General features: G+C 36.0%; 1 protein-coding gene across 14 annotated transcripts in view; it reads right to left on the bottom strand.

Annotated features, from left to right (window-relative positions):
* Positions 1–23,956, bottom strand: part of COL25A1 (collagen type XXV alpha 1 chain) — a 527,190-nt gene that overhangs the window by 113,096 nt on the left and 390,138 nt on the right. For all 14 annotated transcript variants that reach the window (XM_032254797.1, XM_032254795.1, XM_032254796.1 and 11 more), the window contains exons 10-11: positions 12,030–12,056; positions 9,658–9,702 (exon numbers count right to left, since the gene is read on the bottom strand). In XM_032254797.1, coding sequence (XP_032110688.1) covers positions 9,658–9,702; positions 12,030–12,056 — 72 coding nt within the window. The remainder of the gene's footprint in view (positions 1–9,657; positions 9,703–12,029; positions 12,057–23,956) is intronic.

Genomic DNA, 23,956 nt, shown 5'->3' with positions numbered 1-23,956 from the left:
AAGACATCTCAAAAGGCCAATCTTAGGTTCACAATAGTGATGTAAGTTGAAAATCTTATGACCTCCAGAATAATAGCTGGTGACTTTTAGAGTTCCAGCCCCTCTCATCCTTATCATCCTTACTTGGTGGCTGGTGGCTTTTCACTGTTTTACAAGAACAGTTTAGCTGTTGGGAAGGGCTATTGCCTAAACTATAACTGAAGTTCTTCCCAAAACTAGTTCAGCCTATGTCCAGGGATGGACAAGGACAGTTTAGAGGTTAAAAGCAAGATGGAGTTGGTTAAGTCTCATGTCTTTCACTGTCATAATTTCCTTAGTTATAATTTTGCAAAGGCAATTTCAATCTCTTTGTCCACACTGGTAATGGGAATACTAAATAGTAGAAAAGTAGACAAGTATATCATCCAGGAACTTAATACAAATACCCTATTTTGAGTAATTTGCTGAAATGGGTCTTAATCTGTCTAATAATTAAATTTAACCTAGTAACCAAACCTTCCTTATGCTTTTTTAAAAATTACAAATTCCTAAAAATAAGAAAACATGATAGTTGTATCAATAATATTATAGTATGAGGTGTTTCAGAAATAAGTCTGTTGTTTACACTTTTCATTTTAGATTTTTATACTGTTCATATAGAGAGAAATGTACACATTACAATTTGAACAAAGGAAATGTAATACAGAGAGACAGAAGAGGGGGCCATTGAAGACAGCTAAATTGACTTTATTTGGTTGACATTTACATACATGAGAGGAATTGTTTGCCTTGAGCACACTCACAAAATCTGAAGGTCTAGGTAGGAGTGTGCACGGTCACATGGATGACTCCCTCATTCCTCTCCCTGCCTGATAATTTCCTCTTTTCTCTTCTCATCCTTTCTGTCTCTCCAGCCCTAGTTCTCTCTAGGAAGTGCCTTGGGGATTACATAAGAATACCACAGCGTCCAAGCCCTGCCCACAGCTCCTCATCAACAGTGCTCCATGGCCACCCATGGGCTTAGGGGTGCACGTGCCAGCAGTATGGTCCCCTCTTCGGAATATACATCTGGGGAGGGCCCATAACTGACACTGGAAGCAGACTTAAGACAGAAGAGGCAGGAACTCCTGGCTTCCCGATACCTAAGACATGATTTGGAAGTGGGAAGACAGGGCTATGAGCATTCAAGTCTCCTTGGCCCTACAGACTTCTCATTTGTGAGGAGGGTGATACAAGATTGACAAAGGAGGCTTAGAAGAGGGGCACTGTTCACCTGCATCCAAGAGAAGCACTACCCAGTATTCCCTTTTAAAATAACATGAAAGGTGCAAAAGTGAGCCAAAACTAGCCAGACAGCATAAGGTCACAGAGGGTTCTCTGTTCTGAATATAAAAATATTGTCCTCAATGTGTACACTTATGGGGAAAAAAAGATTAAGAGTAAAAGCTTACAGGTTAGGAATATGAAATATCAAAATGGATGAAGGGAGTCATATGAAGTGGTTTCTTAGGGCTGGGAAAAGTCAGATACAACAGTTTTTCAGCTCCCTTCTGTTACAAGAATCTCTTCTAAATTAGACAATTCGTGTTTATTGCAACTTTCCATTGGACTGGGACCATGAGAAACGTTTCAGCAACAGTGGCCAATCCTTGTCTGACATTCACCTGGCAAAAGGTTGAGGAAAAGACCTCTACCTACGTGTCTCCAGTCAGAAGGGAGCTCAACAGCGTTATTGGATATTTTGGGAAGGACACTCTTTCACCCTTTGAATGTAGATATGAAAGAAGGCAGCTCCAGGAGTGATTGGCAGCAATCTTACAACTAAGAGGAAAGCGGGAACTAGGCTGATAGCAGGAACATGGAAGAAGGGCCAAGAGATGAAGGAACCTGGGTTCTTAGTGATGACGTTTAGTTGTCAGAACAAAGCCAAGCTGAAGACTGCATTAGCGCTGGAGTTTCAAGTTCATGTGACTTAAAGAAATACCTTTATTTTGTCATCTGGTTTCCATGACTTGCAACATATGTGTTCTTGAAAATATATCCATTTAAAAATTTTTTAAAACCCAGCTAATTCCTTATGGCCTAAAGTATAGTTCTTAAAGATGCTGTGCATAGTTTGAATGACAAATTGTTCTCTTTCTCTTGGAAAGAGAATGTGTTTAATTATTAATAGAAATTTCAGATGTTTATATCCAAGTAGAAAAATTCTAAAGGTCAATGAAGAGTAGAATGAGATAATATTTCTTACTGACATTCACTTGAACACCCAAGGGGCTTCTGAATCATGGAGGTATTAATTCCTCAAATTCTGAGAGGTAAACAATCTACACTCATTTAACAGTCTTTTTTAATAGACAGTTCTATGTATTACTTCCTTTATTTTTTTCTGATTAAACTTAGAGGTAAACATTATAATTCCTATTTGAAAAATGAGAAAACTATGGCTCAGAGAAGGTAAGCAATTTGTCCAAGGTCATATAAACACTGAGAGGCAAAGCTGGGATTTCCTGAATTTTAAAATCCACACTTTTAACCACTACTATGCAGTGAAAGCAAACTGCCTGGCTTTGAAGCTCTACTCTGCCACTAACACTTGGGTGACCTTGGGTTTCTTTTATTCTTTCTGTACCTCAATTTCCTCATTAATAAAATGGAGATAATCATAGTACCTATTTCATAGAATTGCCATGAGGACTAAATGAGCTAAGATGCCTATAACACCTAAGATGCTGCCCAGCAGTTAATAAACACTGAATACATTTTAGTAATTATGATATACTGCTTCTATTCTCTGCACTAGGCACAGAAGACAGAGAAGAGGATCCTGAAAGGAATTTAGTTTCTCATAAATGAATCCCACCAATACTGTTTCACAGTTAGATCATGGTTACCCCCTTGGCAATGTGGCCTGGCGTCAAATAAATGGAACTGGGTAGATTTCGCAAATTATTATATTGCAGTCTTATTTTTAATACAAATCTTGAAATCAAGATTTTCAGAGATAAGACCTAATGATACAAAAACAGGGTTTGTGGTTTATATTGATTTAATAATTTAGTGGTCAGAAATTTTAAGGAAAAGTTAAATGATGAATACAAAACCTTATAGTGATCAATTATACCAATAATATGGTGTTTTAGGAACAGAATTCTAAGACCAAGGTTATCTGTAGTTTAAACTGCAAGTATTGCAACATGGCGATAGCTTCTCTTCTTTTTCCCGCTCTTGTTTATACTGTGAGCCTCACCGAAAGTCTCCTATTCAGGGACGTGCTCTTACCCAGCCCTTTGCACAAGGCCAGGGAGCCCTGTGCTTTTCTGTTATGATACTTAACAGTATTCTAATTTAAAAATCTATGGCTTTTTCATGTAATTGTTCATTTACTGCCCCTACCACCCATTAGCCTAGAAATTCTGTGAGGCAGAGACGCTACACACTCAGTGTTCAGTTGGTGCCTCACACTTAGTAAGGGCTGAATAAATATTTGTTGAATGAATGATCAAGGAAATTAATAAGTGGATCAATGAATATATTTAAGGAAAATTTCTTTAAAAAGCTTTTCCAAATTATGGATACAATTTAGTCAGATGTAATATGCATTTTTGTGATTTCTTCTGTAAAATGCAGTGTCTTTTACATTAAAATAGAAAATAATGAATTCAATGATGTCATAATTTATTCATAAACATTTGCTTGGTTGTTTTTTTGTTTTGCAATAGCCGTGAGTAACTTCCTCAGCTACCCCCTTCTCCCAGCAATCCCAATCCCTCAACTTTTTACTCTCCCTTCTTCCAATATTTTAATTTAGTAGAATAATAACCGGTATTAAAATTTATAGTAACATGCCTAAATAAAGTTGGGAGGAAAGTGTTTTAAAGAAAATCTTACTATAATCGTTTTATTTCAAGCGAGTAGGAAAAAACCTTCTTCAACTAACTTTTTGTTTCCTTCTAAGGAAAATTAAAAATAATTATATGAAGAAAAGAAATATCTTTTGTTCTGTTTAACAAGTAAAATTGAGTGAATGTCTTTAAGAGTAGAGCAGGCTTTTGTATAAAAGTGCCTGAGAAGGTATAAATCATTCTCAAGGATGAAGTGATTTGACTTTATGAAATATCTGTAACAGGAAAATGATGGTGCTTCTTTAAGAGGTAAGTATGCATCCTCTTATTATAGTTACTAGAGGAAAATGGTCACATAATCTTGAAATTCTAATCTATACGATTATTAATGTTAAAAAACAGAAAAATTTCAAAACGTAATTCTCACTTTTAACACACAAAAAGATTGAATTGTTGTAAGATATTTTCCTTGAACTATTAACTAATCTGGACTCATCAATCAATCACTTAATTTAGACTCAATATCTTTTCTAAAAGTTTAACATTAGAAAGTCATAAATACATTTGATAGTAGATCATTGGGTAAATTCTGCTAAAGGAAAATTCAAGCTAATTAACCAGAAAACAAAAACAGCCCTACAACATATTGAAAACCTTCAGGAATGTAGGTAGCAATAAATAAATAACAACAACAACAACAAAAAACCCCGCATTTAGTGTTTATAGTAAGTGAATGAAGAATAAAAATTTTGGATTTATTGTATCGCCACCCTGTATAGACTCAAATCAATGGCTTGAGCTTTGAAAGTCTGAGAGCTTCAATTTATCTGTTCTCTAAATATACTTACAATAAAAATGGCATTAAAAGTATGCCATGAAGATTAATGTCAATGAAGAATTGTGTGATCCATGTATAAGAGATTAAAAGGAATTTCAAATGTCATAACCAAAAGCTATTTAAAATTTAATGTTACTTAAAAATCACATAGCTATTTGTGATGGATTCATGGGTGACACACTAATAACAACTTTTAATTTATGTTATATTTGAAGTTTTAAAAATAATGAATTCTAGAAAGCACTTAAAATTGCACAAATCAAGATCATCTGATATTTATCTTTTGTTTTGGAAACAAGCCCTATGACTCTGCAGGCCTCAGAAAAATTCCACAGAAATAAAGAATTTTATTTTAATCCTAAAAATCTTCATTATTTTTATAGTAAGGATGTAAACTAAGAGTAGCATAAATGGGACTTTGTATGGACTCTACCACCTCCAGCTCCTCTTTCATGGCATTTTCAGTGTTGGGCACTAATTGCTATCCAAATAAATTGTCATTATGATTATTTGTTCTTATGGATGCCAATAAAGATGAACATCAGGAAAAAGTGGAAAAATACAGAACTTTAATACTTTTAACAGTTCAGATTTTTAAAAACTGACATATAAGTATATAAACAAAAATGGTAGGCAGCAATCTATTTTGCCAAATAATTCTTCAGTTTAAAAACATGGTTCTACCACAAAATTATCTTAAATAGCTCAATTTTCTTCAGAGTATTTGAAGTAGGAATGAATTGGCAAATATTCAAATATATATCACTTTATGTATGTGTGTGTGTGTGCATGATGGGGGAAAGAATTAATCATGGAGGACAAATAAAAGGTTAATTATATGTTTAAACCAAGAAGATCTTCATGAGACTTACAAGATTATTTTTGTGTTCAATATAATTAGCCAAAGAAGAACTAGATAACATTTCATATTTTTAGGTAGGATTTGCATTAAATCTGCCCTAACTGCTTGGTTGGTGGAAACAAGTCCAAATTATGAAAACATCAGCTTTCAGAACTGGGAACAGAGGATGCTAAAATCTGGTTGAATTGGAAACAAGACATGGGTACTCATAGAATCTCTGAGAAACTTAGAGGTAAGTTGGTACAGCTTCTTCTCTCATTTTACAAATGAAGCCCCTTTGAACCCACAGATAAAAGGGATCCTTCAAAGGCTACACAACAGGTTAAAGAGCACAGAGTGTTCTGATGCCAGGACAGGGCTCCTACATCAGCCCACTGGTGACTGTGCTTTCATAATAATGTGAAACGTGTCTTTCTCTTTCTTGTATCTATAGCACCATCATTCCAACTATCCAGTCCTTATCGACTGGGGCTCTTAGTCCTTACGGTCAGGGAGACAGCAGGGGACAGGGAACACATTCTACCTCTATGTATAATTTTGCATATTCATTTTCTCTCTATGAGGAATTCAGCTGGCTTTTGCTCCCTGCGTAAATGTAAGTTTAGGGCTCATTTGCTGAAACTACTTTTTTCTTTTGAGACAGGGTCTCACTATGTCACTCATGCTGGAGTGCAGTGGCACGATCATGGCTCACTGTAACGTTGAACTCTTGGGCTCAAGAGATCCTCCCACCTTGGCCTCCCAAAGTATTGGGATTGCAAGCATGAGCCACTGTGCCCAGCCTGCTGAAATTCTTAAGGCATGAAAATACTACTAGAGATATTTGACAACATTTATTGGGCATCTATTATATAATATTCACTTTAGATATATTGTCTAATTACTACTGCAAGGCCTGTCTCTGTATTGTATACTAGAACCTTAGAAATATTAAGTGATTTGCCCAAATGAGGACACGGAGCATTCTCTCTCAGATACAGAGACCACGCCCTTTTCTCTGTATCACACTGCCTCATACTTTTCACAGAAGGATGCTCTGTAGCCCTTCATCAGTTGTGATGCCAGAAGGGGCAAGATTGGAGCCTAATGCCATGCCACTGCTTATGTTAAGTATTTTCTTCTAATACAAACAGAAGAACTGAAATACCATTACAAAAATAAATATTCAGATTAGCAATCAAGGTGATCAAAATGTAAAAGATAATGTGCAGGAAAAACATCACCACCAAGTTTATGTGCTAAGGCCATTACCCATTTTGCCAATCTGAATGCATGAAAATGTTCTCTGGGGAAAAAAAAAGCATTTTTGTCCTCCCCTCCCCTCCCCCCTCCCTCCCCTTTCTCTTTCTCTTTCTCTTTCTTTTTCTTTTCCTTTCTTTTTTAGAGACAGGGTTTCACCATGTTGCCCAGGTTTTTTTTTTAGCTCCTGAGCTTAGGTGAACCTCCTGCCTCAACCTCTAAAAATGCTGGGATTACAGGCATGGGCCACATCACCTAGCCAGTGTTTTCTTAAAATAATATACTTTTATTTCTTTTTTCAAACATAAGAATTTTTATTTCCTAGTTTTTATTTGCCACATTTCTTACATTTTTCTTTTTAAGAGATAAGTTCTCACTATGGTACCCAGGCTGGACTTGAACTCCTGGGCTCAAGAAATCCTCCTGCCTCAGCCTCCCAAGTAGCTAGATATTATTTGCCATATTTCTGATGGTTTAATTATATCCTCCCCTAACCACTGTCTGAAAACTTTTCTAAGTATCAAAAGTACTTTTCTGGAAAAAGCAAAATTGTAATGGAGAAGAAAATGTTTTCTCAAGACAATTTAAGAATATTGAGGTGCTTTTACAAAAAAAAAAAATTATTATGTCATTGTAAGCTCCTTCCTTAGAAAAACAAATGCTAGAGTTCAAGACTCCAGAAAAACGAAGTCTAGAGATCAAGAAATTTGTTTAAACACAAATTCTAGGGTTCATTTCATATGCTCTAAGTATGTAATTATTACTCTATTGCCAACTGTGTTTTTACTATCTATGAGACCTGCTGTTTCAGTGAAGGAGACTTGTGTTTTTTACACTTTATTTTCCTAAAAATGATATAGCAAATATTACAAATGTTAAGCAATGATAGGCCTAACAGAAAGTTCCATACACAAAGTTTTAGGTTCAGTTGTCTGAAGGAAAGAAAACAAATTTAAATTACATTTTGCTGATACCTTCATAAAAGTGTGAAATCATTTCATTTCCCTGGGTTCTACAGAACACACTTTTAAAATGCCACTAAGATGTATAACAAGACATAAAACTGCAAATATTAACTGTCTATTTCCTTGAAATATAATTTAAACTTGGTGACTAGGACAAGAAAATGTCACATTCCTTTCTCTTGCTAAGGAAATTGCATATTTCCTTTGCAAAAATAAAGAATATGTAGTCTTCAAAGGAGTATATGTGACAGTTTTAAAGTTGTTTGGTTTCATGTTAAAGGTTTCTATAAATTTTCATGATTGTCTCAAAGTTGAAAAATGAAACAAAGACGAAAAAGGAAGGCGTCATTAATCTTAGGCATACAAGTTTTGTTTTTCACCAATGTCAAAAACAACAGTTATGCCATTATCTGTATTTTGTTCTTTCTAAATGCTATCTTGAGTTATATAATTTTCAAATCTATCTGAGAAAGAATATACTTTAAAATTTTTGCTTAGGTTTCCCTCCACGATCTGCAATATTCTAAACAGAAAGCTTGTCTTCTATCTTTGCCAGGATCTGCGAAGCAAATGGATATGCATTTTACTAAGTGGAAATGTAGCTGCGGCATGGGCGGTTAACTACTGGTGAGTGTGTGGTGTTTAGTTTATGGACTAGAGGACACCATAAGCCTTGGCTGAGCACATTAATTTCATGTGGGAATTGAGTACTTCTTGAAACAGAGAGCCTCTTAAAAACATAGATTAACTGAACTTTCGGAATTTCACTAAACTGAAGTGAAGGAAAAGTTTAACAGTAATATCAAATACTAAGGGCTTTACATCTATTTACTCTCTTAATTCTCATGGACTCTATTAGGTAGGCACTGCCATTGTCTCCCCTTACAGATGAGAAACTGAGGCCAGAGAATTCCAAGGACCTTGCCAAAATTCACACAGCCTCTGAGCAGTAGACTCATGCTCTTAGCAACTTGCTAGGTTTAAAATTGTGGTTGTTTTACTGATAGAAAGAAAAGATAGACGTGATGGAAACAGTCACAAGGAGATTTATTTCTGAAAGGGTTGAGTTACGTATAATTTCAGAATTTGGTCCAGGGTGCATGGGTTTAAAATGGGAAGGCAAGATAATGGGTCTCTGGGTATAAAAGGGCCAGCCCAAGAACTCTGAGGGAGACAGGAAAGTCCCTCGCTCAGCTCCCTGGCTCCTGACAGACTGGCTCAGCAATGGGCTTTGTCGGCTGCCACTTGGCTTTCCTGGTTTCTGTGAAGGTTCCAGACTGAAGAGCCAGTTAGGGATGTTGAGGAGCTATGCTTTGTCCAACTAGTAAGTATGTGGCAGCTGTAAATATACACAACACATGGATACGTGTATATAGAGTGTGTTGTCATTTCTTTCACTGTATTTTTCTCCCTCATTATTAACAGTACAATAAAAGTGGATGTAATACCAGGGCAGGACAAATCTATTTAACGTCTACATTTGCTTAACAGAAAAAGAGCTTCCTTCTGGATGCAGAAAGTTTGGCTAGTTTCCTTCTATGAGAATAGCTTTTGTTAGTCAATTATTAATACATATTACTTTTATAATGGGCAGAATAAACTAGACTGTATTATGTTTATCACAATCAATGTTAAACATAAATTTTTCCAATTCCATCTATATTTATGAGACATAGTTATATCACATACATAATTTATTGAAAAGTAACATATCCAAAATAGTTGAAATGGAAAATTTCCAAAGAATTCCTGACTATTGAATGCATCTTTAAAAATTAAACTAATTTGATCATTTGTACCAAATTTTCCTGTCTTTCAAAAGTATACATAGTGTTTTTATAAGCATATAAGCTTATTACTAACATTATGGACTAGAATAATTTCAAATGCTCACGAAATTATTTTTAAAATACAATATTCTATAGAACTCACCTTTTGCCCATTCATCCCTGGAATTCCAGGTGCTCCAATAGAACCCTAAAGAAACACATGATTAAATTGAGTTGCTATCATACACAAAATATTGTTTATATTGTATGAATTATATAAGCCTTGCTAAAACATTTCTAGGAAGTTTTATTTTTCAGACCTTATCCATAGTGTTCAAATATATAATGTAAGTAGATTCCTCAGGCTTGCCCAGAAACGACGAAGTTAAAATTAAACCTTGCTTCTAAGTACCCACTTAACTTTAATATGATTTTAAAGAAATTTATATGATAAATTGATCATACCTATCAGAGGGCCACATGACTCTAAATTTTGATGTTTTTAAGAATAAATAGTTGAGTTCCATCTGGAAAAATCCTACCAGTATCAGTAACACTTGCATTTCATGAGTTAAAATACCATAAAACAAAAGGCAATTAAAATAACAACCACTTGTTCCACAGTTAAATAAGGGGCCCGTGTCATAAACTCAGATTTCTTATATTCTAAGCATTTTCCTCCCAGACGTTCAAGGAGTAAGTTTAAGCCATATGAATGTGAATGTGTCTTCCAGAGTGACTAAAAAAGGTGTAATAAATGTTATACACTGACCAGGAACAACACAACTTCTGTACAAAAAAAGTTGGGTGTGTGTGAGCACATGTGGGCATGTGTGTGCACATGCACATGTGCATACTGGTGTCTAAGTATGAATGACTGGGCATAGATGGGTGAGCTGGAGAATAGGAAAGCTAATTATTACCTGAGAAAATCTATGACATTTAACTGGATACAGAAACATTAGCAAATATTTTCAAACACTGATGTCATTTCCCTCCATTATACCTTCCATTTAGGCTCTGGAGAAACCATTTTAAATACAATGTGCTTATTCTTTGTCTAAAACTAGAAAACAGATTTTTCTTAGTAGATGTATGCTATTACATCCCTTTAATAACAATGGAGAAAAGATTTTAAAAAAATAGTAATTATAGACCAAAAACTTCCCTAAAAAAAGAGTCTCCTAGAAAAACAGTAATTATAATCAAAACAAATTGAAATGGCAAGTTCCTTAGCGCATTCAGTGATTATATAGAATGGGTCATTAAAGGACTTCCCAAAGTCCGGAGCAGTAATTTTATCCTGGTCGTACGTGGATTAGAGTAGCTTTACAATTTCACACCATGCTTAATAGAGACATTATTGCGAAGGACAAAGTGTTCCTACACACAAGTTGTCTCACAACCCATGGGCTTTTACTTGGTTTGTAGGATTATGTTTCAACAGATGCCACATGCCCAGTGCTTGGGGGATAAAAAGTCTCTATCTTTGATGGATTCCAAAGATAAAGAATAATCACTTTTCCACCTGTTATAATACAATTGTTTTCTTTAGTTTTCCACGGGTTAAATATCCCCTTCCCCACTTGAAGGGGTGTAAGGACGGAGGAATGGGGACTTAGTGATATTCTGTTGGCAAAATGCCATCTATTTGCTATTAATATATTTACCGCTGTAAGATAGGTGTAATTTTGGAAACCCTAGATCTTCTCCATCAGAATTTATTTTTATTTTTTGAGACGGAGTCTTGCTCTGTCTCACCCAGGCTGGAATACAGTCACACAATCTCAGCTCACTGCAGCCTCCGCCTCCCGGGTTCAAGCAATTCTCCTGTCTCAGCCTCCTGAGTAGCTGGGACTATAGGCATGTGCCACCACACCTGTCTAATATTGTCTTTTTAGTAGAGACAGGTTTTACCATGTTGGCCAGGCTGGTCTCAAATTCCTGACCTCAGGTGATCCACCTGCCTTAGCCTCTCAAGGTGTTGGTTTTACAGGCGTGAGCCACTGCGTCCAGCCTCTCCATTGGAATTTAATGGTCAATTCTGATGATCACAGATAACAACAAAATGACAATCGGGAAGTCACTTCTCAGGTTACCTCATCAAAGAAGGACACCAGTTTGCCATTTGAATATAGTGAACTCAGCAGTATCCTTTTTTCTGGTCAGTTCTCTGGCCATTTGGCAATCATATAATTGAGGAAGGCCATACATTCATTTTGCAATGTCAAATGATCTTTCACATTTTAAATTTTGTCACAATGTTTTACCAGTATGTGAATTAAAAATTCAATAATGTACAAGTTCAGCAAACAACTTAAAAAGAGTCTGCTCTGGATTTATTGAATTTTTTCAATAATAGAGTCAATCAGAAATCTAATGTTCACATTCTATGACCGTATTTTTAGAAAGCAGAATGCACAAACCAGACTAACTGCTTCAGCGTGGCTTACAGTAGCTAATTTCATTCACCTCTCTTGCTTGCCATTAGGTCATGAGAGCACAATTACTTTCACAGTATTGTTTATACTCTACCTTTTGTCCTGGAGGCCCTAGAGGACCCTAAAAAAGAAAAACAATTCAATTAACATAATACTATAGCCACTTAAGCTTAGATGACCAGTTTAAGCTGTGCTATTCTCTTAAGATTTTCTTTGCTGTACTGAAATATGCTGACATTTCCTACATCAGGAAAAAAAAAGAAAAATTTCAGTTGGAAGTACAAAATAGATCTTTTCTTCTAGTTTCCTTTTGAAGGCCATTAACTATATGCAGCAGGATTCTGATTTTTCCTCTTTATTAAAAAATAATCTTTGCTGTTTCAGCACGTTTTTTAAAAAAAATACCTATAAATGTATCACATCAATCTCATTTAGTAGGCTGAAGATATAGTCCCGAGAAGCAGTTAAAATGAAATGGAGTTCCTCAGCAAATGGACACGTTAGATGACTTCTGCACCTGCAAATCTTCAGTTAGCAGATTTGCAAAGGAAATAATTGAATAGCATTACAAAGAAACATGGTTTTGTTTTTTTTTTTTTTTTCTATTTTTCCTCTTAGGAAATATGGTCAACTAACCTGCACAATAACTTGTTTACAAACTAGAGGAGGCCAATGTCAACTGTGATACCGTGTATATACTAGAAAGGGGAACAAAGGAGGCTATCAGTTGTTTCTTAGACTAAGATAACTGGGGGGAAGAGATTTAGTGAGATAAACGAGAATATTTACACAGCATGGAAATGTAGCGGTTTTGAGATTTAGCAGTTTTTCAACGACAAAGTCAGTGTTGGGATTCTCTCGACTTTATTTAGAGCAAGGCAAGGCTTTGAGACAGTGGAAAATCTCAAAGAGATATGGCTGTATTTCTCACTATTTGTATATATATTTTAAATATAACTATAGCAGTTTCTTCTAGTTCTGTCAAAAATATATTTTACTATGTTTTAGCAAAGTTATAGACACTCACCATTTCATGTTAAAAGTTCTTTATTCCATGACATTTAACTAATGACCAGCTTATTTTCAGTGTGTGACATTTCAGTTAATCAGCATGTTGCATTCCCACCCTGTAACACTAAATAAAACGCTAGCGTGGTCGCTAGAAGAAGATCCGGTCATGCATCCTTTTTATTAAAATATACATAATGTTTAGAAAGATTCACAGAATCTGTTCCCCATGTTATTTTGTAATCCTCACAGGAAGACTAACAATTTCCTCATATAATCAGCTTTAGGTTATTGAAAGTACACTGTGCAATATTGCCTTTATATATTTCTATTTAATGTACTCAACCAACCAACTGTTTAATGAGTTTGTTATTTTGGTTGATCTGTGTGGTCAGACATTCTCCCTACTTATTTCACCCCCTATATTTAAAATTCTCCCTGTTTAGGATTTTGCAGAGAAAATAGAGACTACTCCACATCTTGTCTCTCATCAGACCAAATCTACGTGTACCTCTTTCCTGTATCAGAGGAAGAAGAGCCCCTCCTCCTATACAAGGCAAAGTCATCTGGTGTACTCTGGAATCCATCCTTGTCTCTGTCCTCAGGGATCTTTTGCAATCAGTTACTCCCGTATCTGTATCAGAGGCTCCACTTCTTCACTAGTTCTTCCTCTTAGCATATAAACATATTTAATCATTTCCTCACTTGGGTAAATTGTTTGGGAAGTAAATGTCCATGCTAAGTAAGGGCAGAATTTGAAGGCTGTGGTGATAGGAGATCTGAGAATGAAGAAAAGACTTGGGTTTTATCATTGTCTATGATTCCATTTTCTCCAGTGTCTCTAGAGTACTTTACTTCTTAAAATATTGATGTTAGGAAATCATAGAACAAGGAGTACATTAATTCAGTATTTAGACTGAGAATGTGTATGTTCAATTCACAAAGGCTTGTTTCCCTAAAATTGTCTATTTCATTACATTGATATATAACCCTGGAAGGGAATATTTTAAATGAAAATAAGAGTAAATTCAACATCAAATATTTTAACTAGAGAATAACATATCTGATATTTTCTAATTTGGTCTCTGCTGCATAATCACATAAAATCAGAGATTTAGAAAGATGAATCAACTCTGAAATTCATAAAATTAATTAAGTTGTCTATTTTAACACATTATTTAATGAAAAGCTAAGGATGGCTACAAAGACCATAAACAGTTTCCTTCACTGTTAGAAAACTACTGCTACTTCTGGTAGCCTCTAAAAATAAAAGCAGCTTCTTTAAGATTTAACGTTATTTTGAATTGGAAATACATGTCTTATAGAGTTTTCAAAACTATGCTGGCAAAAATATATTCAGTTACCAAAAATGTGCATATACGTCTTTGATCTCTCTGTCAGGAAAAACGGTAGGGATCTAACAAGAGTGTCATCCATTACTAGTGGGGGGACCTGGGAGTTGGGCAGAATAAAATATAGAACACTTGAGTAAGTACAGACAGAGACACACACACACACACACACACACACACACACACACACACACACACACGTGCACATGCATGCACACATCCAGACATACCAGTTATTTCTGCTGAGCAATATTTTGCTGATATGCATTTGTTTTGAGTATCCTTAGATAAATAATACCATTATATATCTACAACATTGTGGCAATTAAATTTAAGCTTACAAATCAAAGTTTCCCTACTCAAAAATTGATTTTAGGTAAAAATTGAAATTCGGGTATGTTGCTACCAGTTGGTTAAGATGATTACATTTGATTAGTCCTATGGTTTCTGGTACAAATGTTAGTTTATAAAGTAATTTGAAAATTCCATAGAAACATTCATGAATTTATCAATTTTTTTTACTTTTGTTTTTTTCTTTTGAGACAGGGTCTCACTCTGTTGTCCAGGCTGGACTGCAGTGGTGTGATCATAGCTCACTGTAGCCTCAAACTCCTGGGCTCAAGCAATCCTGCCTCAGCCTCCCAAGCAGCTGGCACTACAAGCACATGTCACCATGCCTGGCTAAGTTTTTAATATTTTGTGGAGACAGGGTCTTGCTATATTGCCCAAGCTGGTCTCGAACTCCTGGCCTCAAGCAATCCCCTAACCTTGGCCTCCCAAAGTGTTGGGATTACAAGTGTGAGCTACGACTCCTGGTCTATCTAATCTTTCTTACACTTGTTTATATTTTCATCCTGCACAACAACTTGGATGAATAATGACATAAATTCATTATTCACTAGTCAAACAAATGCTTATTATTACCAAAATTAAAATCATTTTTTCTAGTGATTTGAGATTTCTAAAACAATTCCATTGTTGTTATCCTCATAATTTAATAAGTTTGGATCAAGGAGATTTCCAGCCTAGAGTCATAATATTTTTGGTTCACCTTTATTAATCGATGAAGTGGTCTTTCCTTATTTATATTTGCATATACTTTGTATATAACCAGTTAAGATGAAAATAATCCAGTTTTATTTTTCAAAATAATTTCTTTGCATACATTTTAAGATTAAAAACTAACATACAGAATATCAACATATTAAGCTATATTTCTTTAAGCTCCAGAAATGTCAACTATAATTAGAACCTTAAAACACATTAAATTTAAATACAGGTTCTGGGTATTTTTATATTTTATATAAAATATAAAAACTTTTCATTAAAGAATTTTGCATCATGAATATAACTTTATCAAAAAGATAAAAACTCAAAGAGTCACTGAAAAATTCTAAGCATGGAGTAACATCATTAATCTGCGGATAAACCTTTACAGCAGTTTTAATAATCTTTCAGAAAACACCATGGGAAGTTATGCAAAATAAAGTTCAGATAAAAACTTACAGACACAGTAAGAAATTATAGAGTTACTTGATTTTCTTTCCAATTTTTTCCTCTCCCTTCCTAGATTCCATATCTAAAGATTTATGTAGAATGTTCAGCATATGGTGAGAAAGTAAGTTAAAGAAACATGATAGACCCCATGTCGGTAACTGTCTTTACCAAAAGCATGTTACTCAGGCCTCAGAGTCAGGTTTTACTCCTCCTACTTCAGTCCATCAGACACTTAAGAATATCTCTATGATCCAGCCCTCTTCTCCAGCCACATTGCTACATTCCTGTTAAACCCTCACCTCTCTCCCTTAGCTAATGTAACGTTCACCTAATGACCAGCCTGCTTTCAGTCTCCTCCAGTGCTTTCTGCACACTGCTGCCTGCGTGAGCTTCCTTAAAGGCTAATGGGTTCAAACCTTTCCCTTACTTAAATATCATTCAGTGGCTTTTCACAGCCTTTTATAAGGGTCTGGGCTTTGGCAGTAGTTGTAGTTTTCCACATAAGCCAGGTTTCCACATTTCTGTACCTCTGTCTGTTCCCATAAGGGGCTTTCTTCTCCCTGGTCCTCTCCTGCACCCATTCCAAAATCAGAGCTCAGTGCCCTCGCCCTTGTGGTAGGTGCTCCTCTTTCATTCTCCAAAGCGCCCCTATGATGTTTTCATAGAATTTACCAACAATAATCATAATTGTCTTTATTAAAGACAATAATCAAAAACCTCTTTATTCACTCTAAATTGCCTTTATCTTGCACAGTAGCTGGCACATAGTAATTGCTCAGTGAATAATTTTATGGTTAATTCATTTATTCATTCACATAATAGTTTTTGAGTGCCCACTGAGTGCTATTTTGTCTACAAAACAAGACAAAACAAAATGATCACTCAGTGAGCACTCAAAATAAAGTAAGACAAAAATGCATACCCCTAGACTTCGTATTCTAGTGAATGTAGTCAGACAATAAACAAATATAAAATTGTGTCAGGTCATAAGTGCTAAAGCAAAGAGGGAGATATGGATTGGGAGAAGTAGATGGAATAGTTTAAGTTGGGGGAGATCATTTAGTGAAGCCCTCAGTGATAAAGAGGTCAGGAAGAGAGTGATGCATACAGAAGGCGGAAGAATATTCCAGGCAAGGGAAGAGCAAATGCAAAGAGCAAGAGTTGGGCACATGCTAAGCATGTTCCAAGAACACCCCAAGGAGGCTGTCAGTGAGTAGCAGGAGATGGGGATGTAAATAGGGAAGAGAGATTGTATGTGTATGGCCTTGTAGGTACTTGTAAGCACAATGATGTTTACTTTGAGTAGGATAAAAATTACAGAAATGAACAAATGGATACATAAAGCAATTCAGGTTTTTTTTTTTTTCCTTAAGCTTGAGACAATAGTGTCTCAAGATAGGAATGGCAGGATTTTTCACCCTTTTGTTCACCTGACTCATTCTAACATTGCTGGCCTGTTCTAATAGCCTCCAGATTACCTCTAATTGCAAGCATGAGTGGAGAAATTTAGGTCATGACTTCCATATGAACATGGCAAAGCCAAAATCATCCAACTTACATGGTATCATTAACAATGAGAGTGTTACATATGTGTATGTGGGTCTAAGGTCTCTAATGCATTTCAGAAAACAATTATGCAAACAGTAGATAGAATTATCAACCCAAGTAAATCTTCAAAGCAGGCTGTTAAGAAAAGGATCACTCTATGACCATTATGCATTGGCTGTGCTTTCTAGTTTGTGAACCAAAAAAAATAACACAGAAAGCCTTTCCTTGATAGATCATGGGATGGAAAAAAAAATAATGAATTTTTCTGACACTACCGATGTTAGCACAAATTTGATTGAGGTATTAATTACTTAAACAGGATGCTGAGTTCCTAAATGATGTGCTTTAGGATGCCTCTTGGGACATGTTTTAAGGCAAGTTCTGGTTGCCTGCTATTAGGAAATGATGTAGGGGGCGGACACAGTTCCTGTTCTGTCCCTGATGGCTAACAGTAAAATTTGAAGCTCTGAGAGCTGCTGGTCATTTCTTGACAGAAGAATATACAACTAGCTTCTGTAATAAAAAACTTAGGGAACAAAAAAGAGGTGGTCCATCTGTAAAGGGGAACATAAAAGCCCAGAACTATTAAACCATTTAAAATTATTTCCTTTTTAATAATTTTTCCATGATTTAATAAAAGTTAGGCAAAATGAAGAAAATACCTTTAAAAGTCTAGTTCCAAAGGGAAGAATGATAATACATATAATCTAACTATGGAGTCATAAAACATTAGTACCAGACTTTCTCAAGGGTTTGGTACAACAGACTTTAATTACAATATTTTGAAAGATATTAACCCGGTGAAATGCATCAAGAGATCACAAAATACATAAACTTGGTTTATAAAGAGTAAGAGGAAATTTGTCTTACTTAAGAAGTAATCATTTAAGATGCATGTATATAAAATGCCATGTTCTGCTTGGATGTTCGATGTGGTAAGGTTAGGAAACATAAACTCTAGCCACAATTATATGTATGTCTGGAGTGTAATTCAAGTGATGTTATACAAGATTTGGATTTCATAGCTTAAGTGTGTGGAATTGCCAACTAGAAACTATGGGGAAATGTTTAGAATATAAGAGAGTGCACTGAAATATTTTCAGTGTAAAAGCCAGTGATTTAGTTGAAGTGGGTATGAAGGAACACAGCATAAACAAGAACAGAGCAAGACAGTGCTGAGAAGGGAGAGCCTCATCTCTTGTTTCAAGTCTTTCATGGATCCTGTCTTCAGTCACACTTCATCATTTATATTTTCCCAAGAAGTCTATATCCTTCTCCGATTAGTCTTCATGTGAAGTTCTTAATCATTCTTCAAGGCTCAGCGGTCATAACTCACTTCCTTTGTGAGCCTTCTCCAGCACACCCAGACAAAGCTTGTTTCTATCCTTTGTGTTTCCTTAGCACATTTCAACTGGCTATATTTTAACATATTTACCTGTTTTAAAAATTCACTTGACTAGGTAGCAACTTCCTCGGGCCATATATTTCACATCATCAGGATTACTGCCTAGCACATAAATAATTATTGACTAAAGGGAAACAATGAATGAATGAATTTAAAAAGTATTAAATTCTGTTTACTGGCTTTCCACCATTATTTTAACACTCATACTATCATACCTCTATCACTGGAAAGAGTTCCCAGTTTTGAGACAGTTGTTCTGTTTAAGTATCTGAGATTTTTGTTCAGTAATATCACTTCATAATTTCTATTATTTTAAAAAGTTCCTCTACAACCCAGAGCCTGTTAGTAAGATGGCATGTCATTATATTTATTTATGAGCATTTGATGAAAAAAAGTTCTACATGCAGTAATTATTTTTTTAAAAAGTAAATTCTTTCTGACTTTTCTATCTCATGTGCTAAATTTTTGAAGAAAATATTAAACCAGAATGATTCATTTATTGGTGTTTCTCATAATCATGAGGCTATGGCCTCTTTAAGGGAGGTCTCTTAAAGTTCAGGAAATTAAAGAAGTAATACATTTTTCTCACTACTTGACAAAACCAGAACCCAAGACTAAATATTGAGCTTTAAATACCACAGATTAAAGATAAATCTAGGTATATAAAAAGCTTATTTTTTATCAGATTCTAAAACAGAGACTCTATATTAACTCTTGCCAGATATCCACACATTAAAATTAGCTCATTCCATCTCTTCTAAAAATTTAATAAATTGTTTCTTATTGCTAAACCTAAGATGTAAATGATCCAAAAAGAAAGAAAAATTAACAGGCTTCTCTGCCCTCTGTGATTAAACATACTTCCCTCGAGTACTATAAAGGAAACAAATTTACGGTTCGCAAAGGCCTATCACCCTACACTACACTCAGTAAAAAATATTTCCAATAAGCAGTGTGAGTGCTTTTTCTATTTTAAATCAACAATACTGAGAAACACTGGCGGCTAGAATTTAAATAACTCATGACCCACAGAAAAAGGTCTTAAATTTAAGATTACAATATGTAGCATATCCTATTCAGATCTGTTTTCTACCTAGATGGATCGGCGCTATTAATAATAGAACTTCCTATATAATAATGGAAATATTTTGTAGTTAATAATAGACCAATGGATAGTTAATAACTGACCAATGGATAGCCACTAATCACATAAGGCTAATGAGCATTTGAAATATGACTATTACAATGTTTAGACACTGAATTTTTAATTTTATTTATTTTATTTTATTTTATTTTTGCAACAGGGACTTACTTTATCACCCAGTCTGGAGTGCAGTGGCGTGATCTTGACTCCCTGCAACCTCTGCCTCCACCTTCCAGACTCAAGCGATCCTCCTGTCTCATCCCCGCAAGTAGCTGGGTCTATCTACAGGCATGAGCCACCACACCTGACTAATTTTTGTTTGTTTCTTTTGTAGAGATGGGTTCTCACCATGTTGCCCAGACTGGTCTTAAACTCCTGAGCTCAAGTGATCCCCCCGCCTGGGCCTCCCAAAGTGCTAGAATCACAGGCATGAGCCACTCAGCCTGGCCAACTTTAAATTAAATTTAAATAGCCATATGTAGGTAATGGGGACTGCATGGGACAGTGCAGTTCTAGACAACAGAACACATAAGACAGAAATCAAGTGAATTGGATTCTAGTCTGGTCCTGCCATTAACTATTTTGTAACCTTGGCCAAGTTACTTTTTCACTTTGATACTGTTTCTTTATCTGTGAAACGCTAAGCTAAATGATTTCTAAGATTTCTACTAAACTTTTTATAACCTACTTAATAAATAGCCACATGGTATGATTAGAATTTTTTTTTCTTTTTAGCTAAGATTACAGGCACCTACCACCATGCCCAGCTAATTTTTTTATTTTTAGTAGAGATGGGGTTTTACCATGTTGGCCAGGCTGCTCTCAAACTTCTGATCTCAGGTAATCCACCATCTCGGCCTCCCAAAGTATGGGATTGCCGGTGTAATCACCGTGAGCCACCCAGCTGGTGTGACTGGAAATTGATACAACTGCTTTTCCACTGTCCTCATGAAAATCATCCTTTTAGTTATAACATGTATATTTGTAAGCACATATGTATTCTAAATAATCTATAATACATATATAACTATAAAAAGATGCAGGCTGGGCATGGTGACTCCTACCCATAATCTCAGAACTTTGGGAGGCCCAGGCAAGAGGATTGTTTGAAGCTGGGCAATATGACAAGACTCCATCTACATAAAAAATAAAAATTTTAAAAATCCAGGTGTGGTGGTGCATGCCTGAGTCCTAGCAACTTGGGAGACTGAGGCAGGAGGATTCCTTGAACCCAGGAGTTTGAGGCTGCAGTGAGCTGTGATCATGCCACTGTACTGCAACCCACATGACAGAGCAAGACCCTGTCTCTAAAACAAAAAAAGAAGAAGAGCAATTTTGTGTAATTTTGTTGGATTTGTCCTACCCCATCCTACCCTTGGGGAGTAATGACATGACATCAATTGGGAGAAAAATATAAAGCTGATTTCTTTGTATAAGGGCCTGATTTATCAATTGATTAATTCATATCATTCAATCACTCTGTGTATTAAACACACTAAGTACCAACAACTATTATATGATGTGATAAATGCTGTGGAGGAGGGGAGAAGACAGCTTCTAACTTAGCTTGGGGGAGTGTGCAAGTGTACACATGTGTGAGATTTTTCTCAAAGGAGGTGATTAAGCAGAAGGCCATTTCTTTTTTAAGGCTCCACTCAGACACAGGGATCCTGTACTTCCCTTAGATCTGGCAAGAAGGTTTTTGCCTTGGGGCCCATACCGTAAAGGGCTCTTTTCCGGTTGTACTTCCCAGGGGGTTAGGAATCCGTGAGTCTAAGAAAACATGCTCATCTGTACACACACCTTCCACCCTCAGCCCTCCCACCCTCCAGCCACCTGACCTTCAGGTACTAAGGACTCCAGAATTCTCTGCCTCAATGACTTGAGCTCACTTCAAAGACTGTGTGTTGTCCCTTCCCAGGCCTGTTCTTCTGAAGGTGAACCATATCACTCATGTGCAAAACAAATTGGAAGAGAAAGCAAAGAGATGGGTATTTTGAGGGGTGCAGATGAAATTTGGTCCTATGAGCATCCACGAACCTGATTCTTATAAATTTAGAGCTTGAGTCTTATAGAGCTGAAGAACAGAGGAAAGTGTGGGAAAGAGGGGAAGCAGGCCAAGGGCTAGGGCTAGTTACAGCTCTCCTCATGTCACCACACTGTGGCTTTGAACTCCAAGGAGTGCAAGAATTCTGGATTTGAACTTTCCAAGTCATCATGAGAATATGTCTGTAAAGGTTAGAGGATATTTTACTGAACAGTTTTATTAAGTTGGTTTATAACTTAAATATTTAGACATTTTGTATAAAGACTCCCATTTTTCCTCTTGCCCTAAAATTTGAACATTTGCCCTAAATCTGCAAATGTAAAGCACATTCAAACAGGCTTTATTTTAAAAACTTTCTTCTTTATCTAATGATAAAATATAAGAATTTGATGAGATCAATTATAACAATATTCTCAAACAAGAGTCACAGATTTTGCTTCAGTAGAGCTATAATAAGCTGGATTCTAAAGTTAGAAGAAGTGACAACTAGAGAAGCTGATTATGGTTTTGGAGAAAGAGACAATTTTTAAGACTTTCTTCTATTAAAAGCTTAGCATATGACTGTCCATTGATTTTCTATTTTATAGAACATATATAATAGATGCGTATAATATGCATCTGTGCATTCATAATGGAAACAGAGCAGAATGACGGGACTTTAGAGTCAGAAGGGAACTCATGCTGTTTGGTTTCACCATTCTTTACAGAGGAGGCATCTAAGGCTTAGATACCTTGATTTGTCCAAATGACAGAGCTTATTAGACTCTTAACTAGAACCACTGTAAAGATAGTTAATAATAGAGCTGATTCATAGCCTAGAGGTCATTAAGGAAAACAAAATGAAGTAATGAGAGAGGAATACAGACAGCATCATCTACCCAGCTGTTGAGACTGTCTTTCTTTTACATAATCATGCTTCTAAATCATTGTTGAAAATGCTCCCCAAGTTGACGTTTTGTTTCTAGGAGACAGAACCAGCTTCAAAGGAAAGTCAAATGTTCCTTCCTATTACTTCACTAAGTGACCTTTAGACACCTCTAGAGAAGTCTGTGCACACAGGTATCAACACAGAGCTGGTCTTCCCCAGGCTGAGGAGACATAGCTCCACTGTGTTGATGCTATGACAGGACTCCCTGGAAGGGGTGGTGGGGTAGCACCAGAAATAGAAGGCATCACTTGTCTACTTTCTCTGGTCCATTTGAAAAACAGCACTATAGGCTCTGGGCAAAAGCACCAAGGAGGTGGGAAGAGCCCTGCAGGTGTGCCATGTATATGTACTTCATGGACAATCAGATCAAGGGAGGCTGATAAAGTATTGGAATGGTTGTGAAGGCATCTCAGCAGGCAGTGTGCGCAACTGAAGGACATGCAGTTTTACTAAACAAGATTTTGTTGTCAAAATCTAGTCTAATAAATACAATAAGATAATTTCAGTCATTTTTGTTATTTGTGATTTGAAGGTTTGGGGGTTTTGCTTTCTCTGCCAGATCCAAATCAGGAAGTCTGCTGTTGACTCCAGTGTCTGCCATCTGCTGATCAAGATAGCAAGCAGATCAAAGCACAATGAAGGAATACCACGAGTTTTATCAAATCTGTGGGATAGCAATGCATTATAAATTGAACATATTTAAAGTAAACCTTCACATACTGGTTCCTTCAATTTTATTTTAAATGCAACAGAAACATTTTCATGCTTATGTTATTGACTAATATTTTTAAAAAACATTACATTCACTCGATCTAAATGTATTAAATGTGTTTGCAGGTAAAATGAAAATCAACTAAAAATATCTGTAAACTGTTTGGACAGATGTCCAAATTTCACTTTAAGACACTACAACAGGAAATGTTTCTGAGTTTTTTTTTGAGACGGAGTTTCGCTCTTGTTACCCAGGCTGGAGTGCAATGGCGTGATCTCGGCTCACCGCCATGCCCAGCTAATTTTTTGTAGCTTTAGTACAGACGGGGTTTCACCATGTTGACCAGGATGGTCTCGATCTCTTGACCTCGTGATCCACCC

This window comes from Sapajus apella, unplaced genomic scaffold, assembly GCF_009761245.1.
Source record: "Sapajus apella isolate SASKATOON/1434 unplaced genomic scaffold, GSC_monkey_1.0 scaffold87, whole genome shotgun sequence".
In the NCBI taxonomy this organism is placed as follows: domain Eukaryota; kingdom Metazoa; phylum Chordata; class Mammalia; order Primates; family Cebidae; genus Sapajus; species Sapajus apella.
The sequence above is the reverse complement of the archived record's forward strand: the minus strand, read 5'-3'. Positions and strand labels throughout refer to the sequence as shown.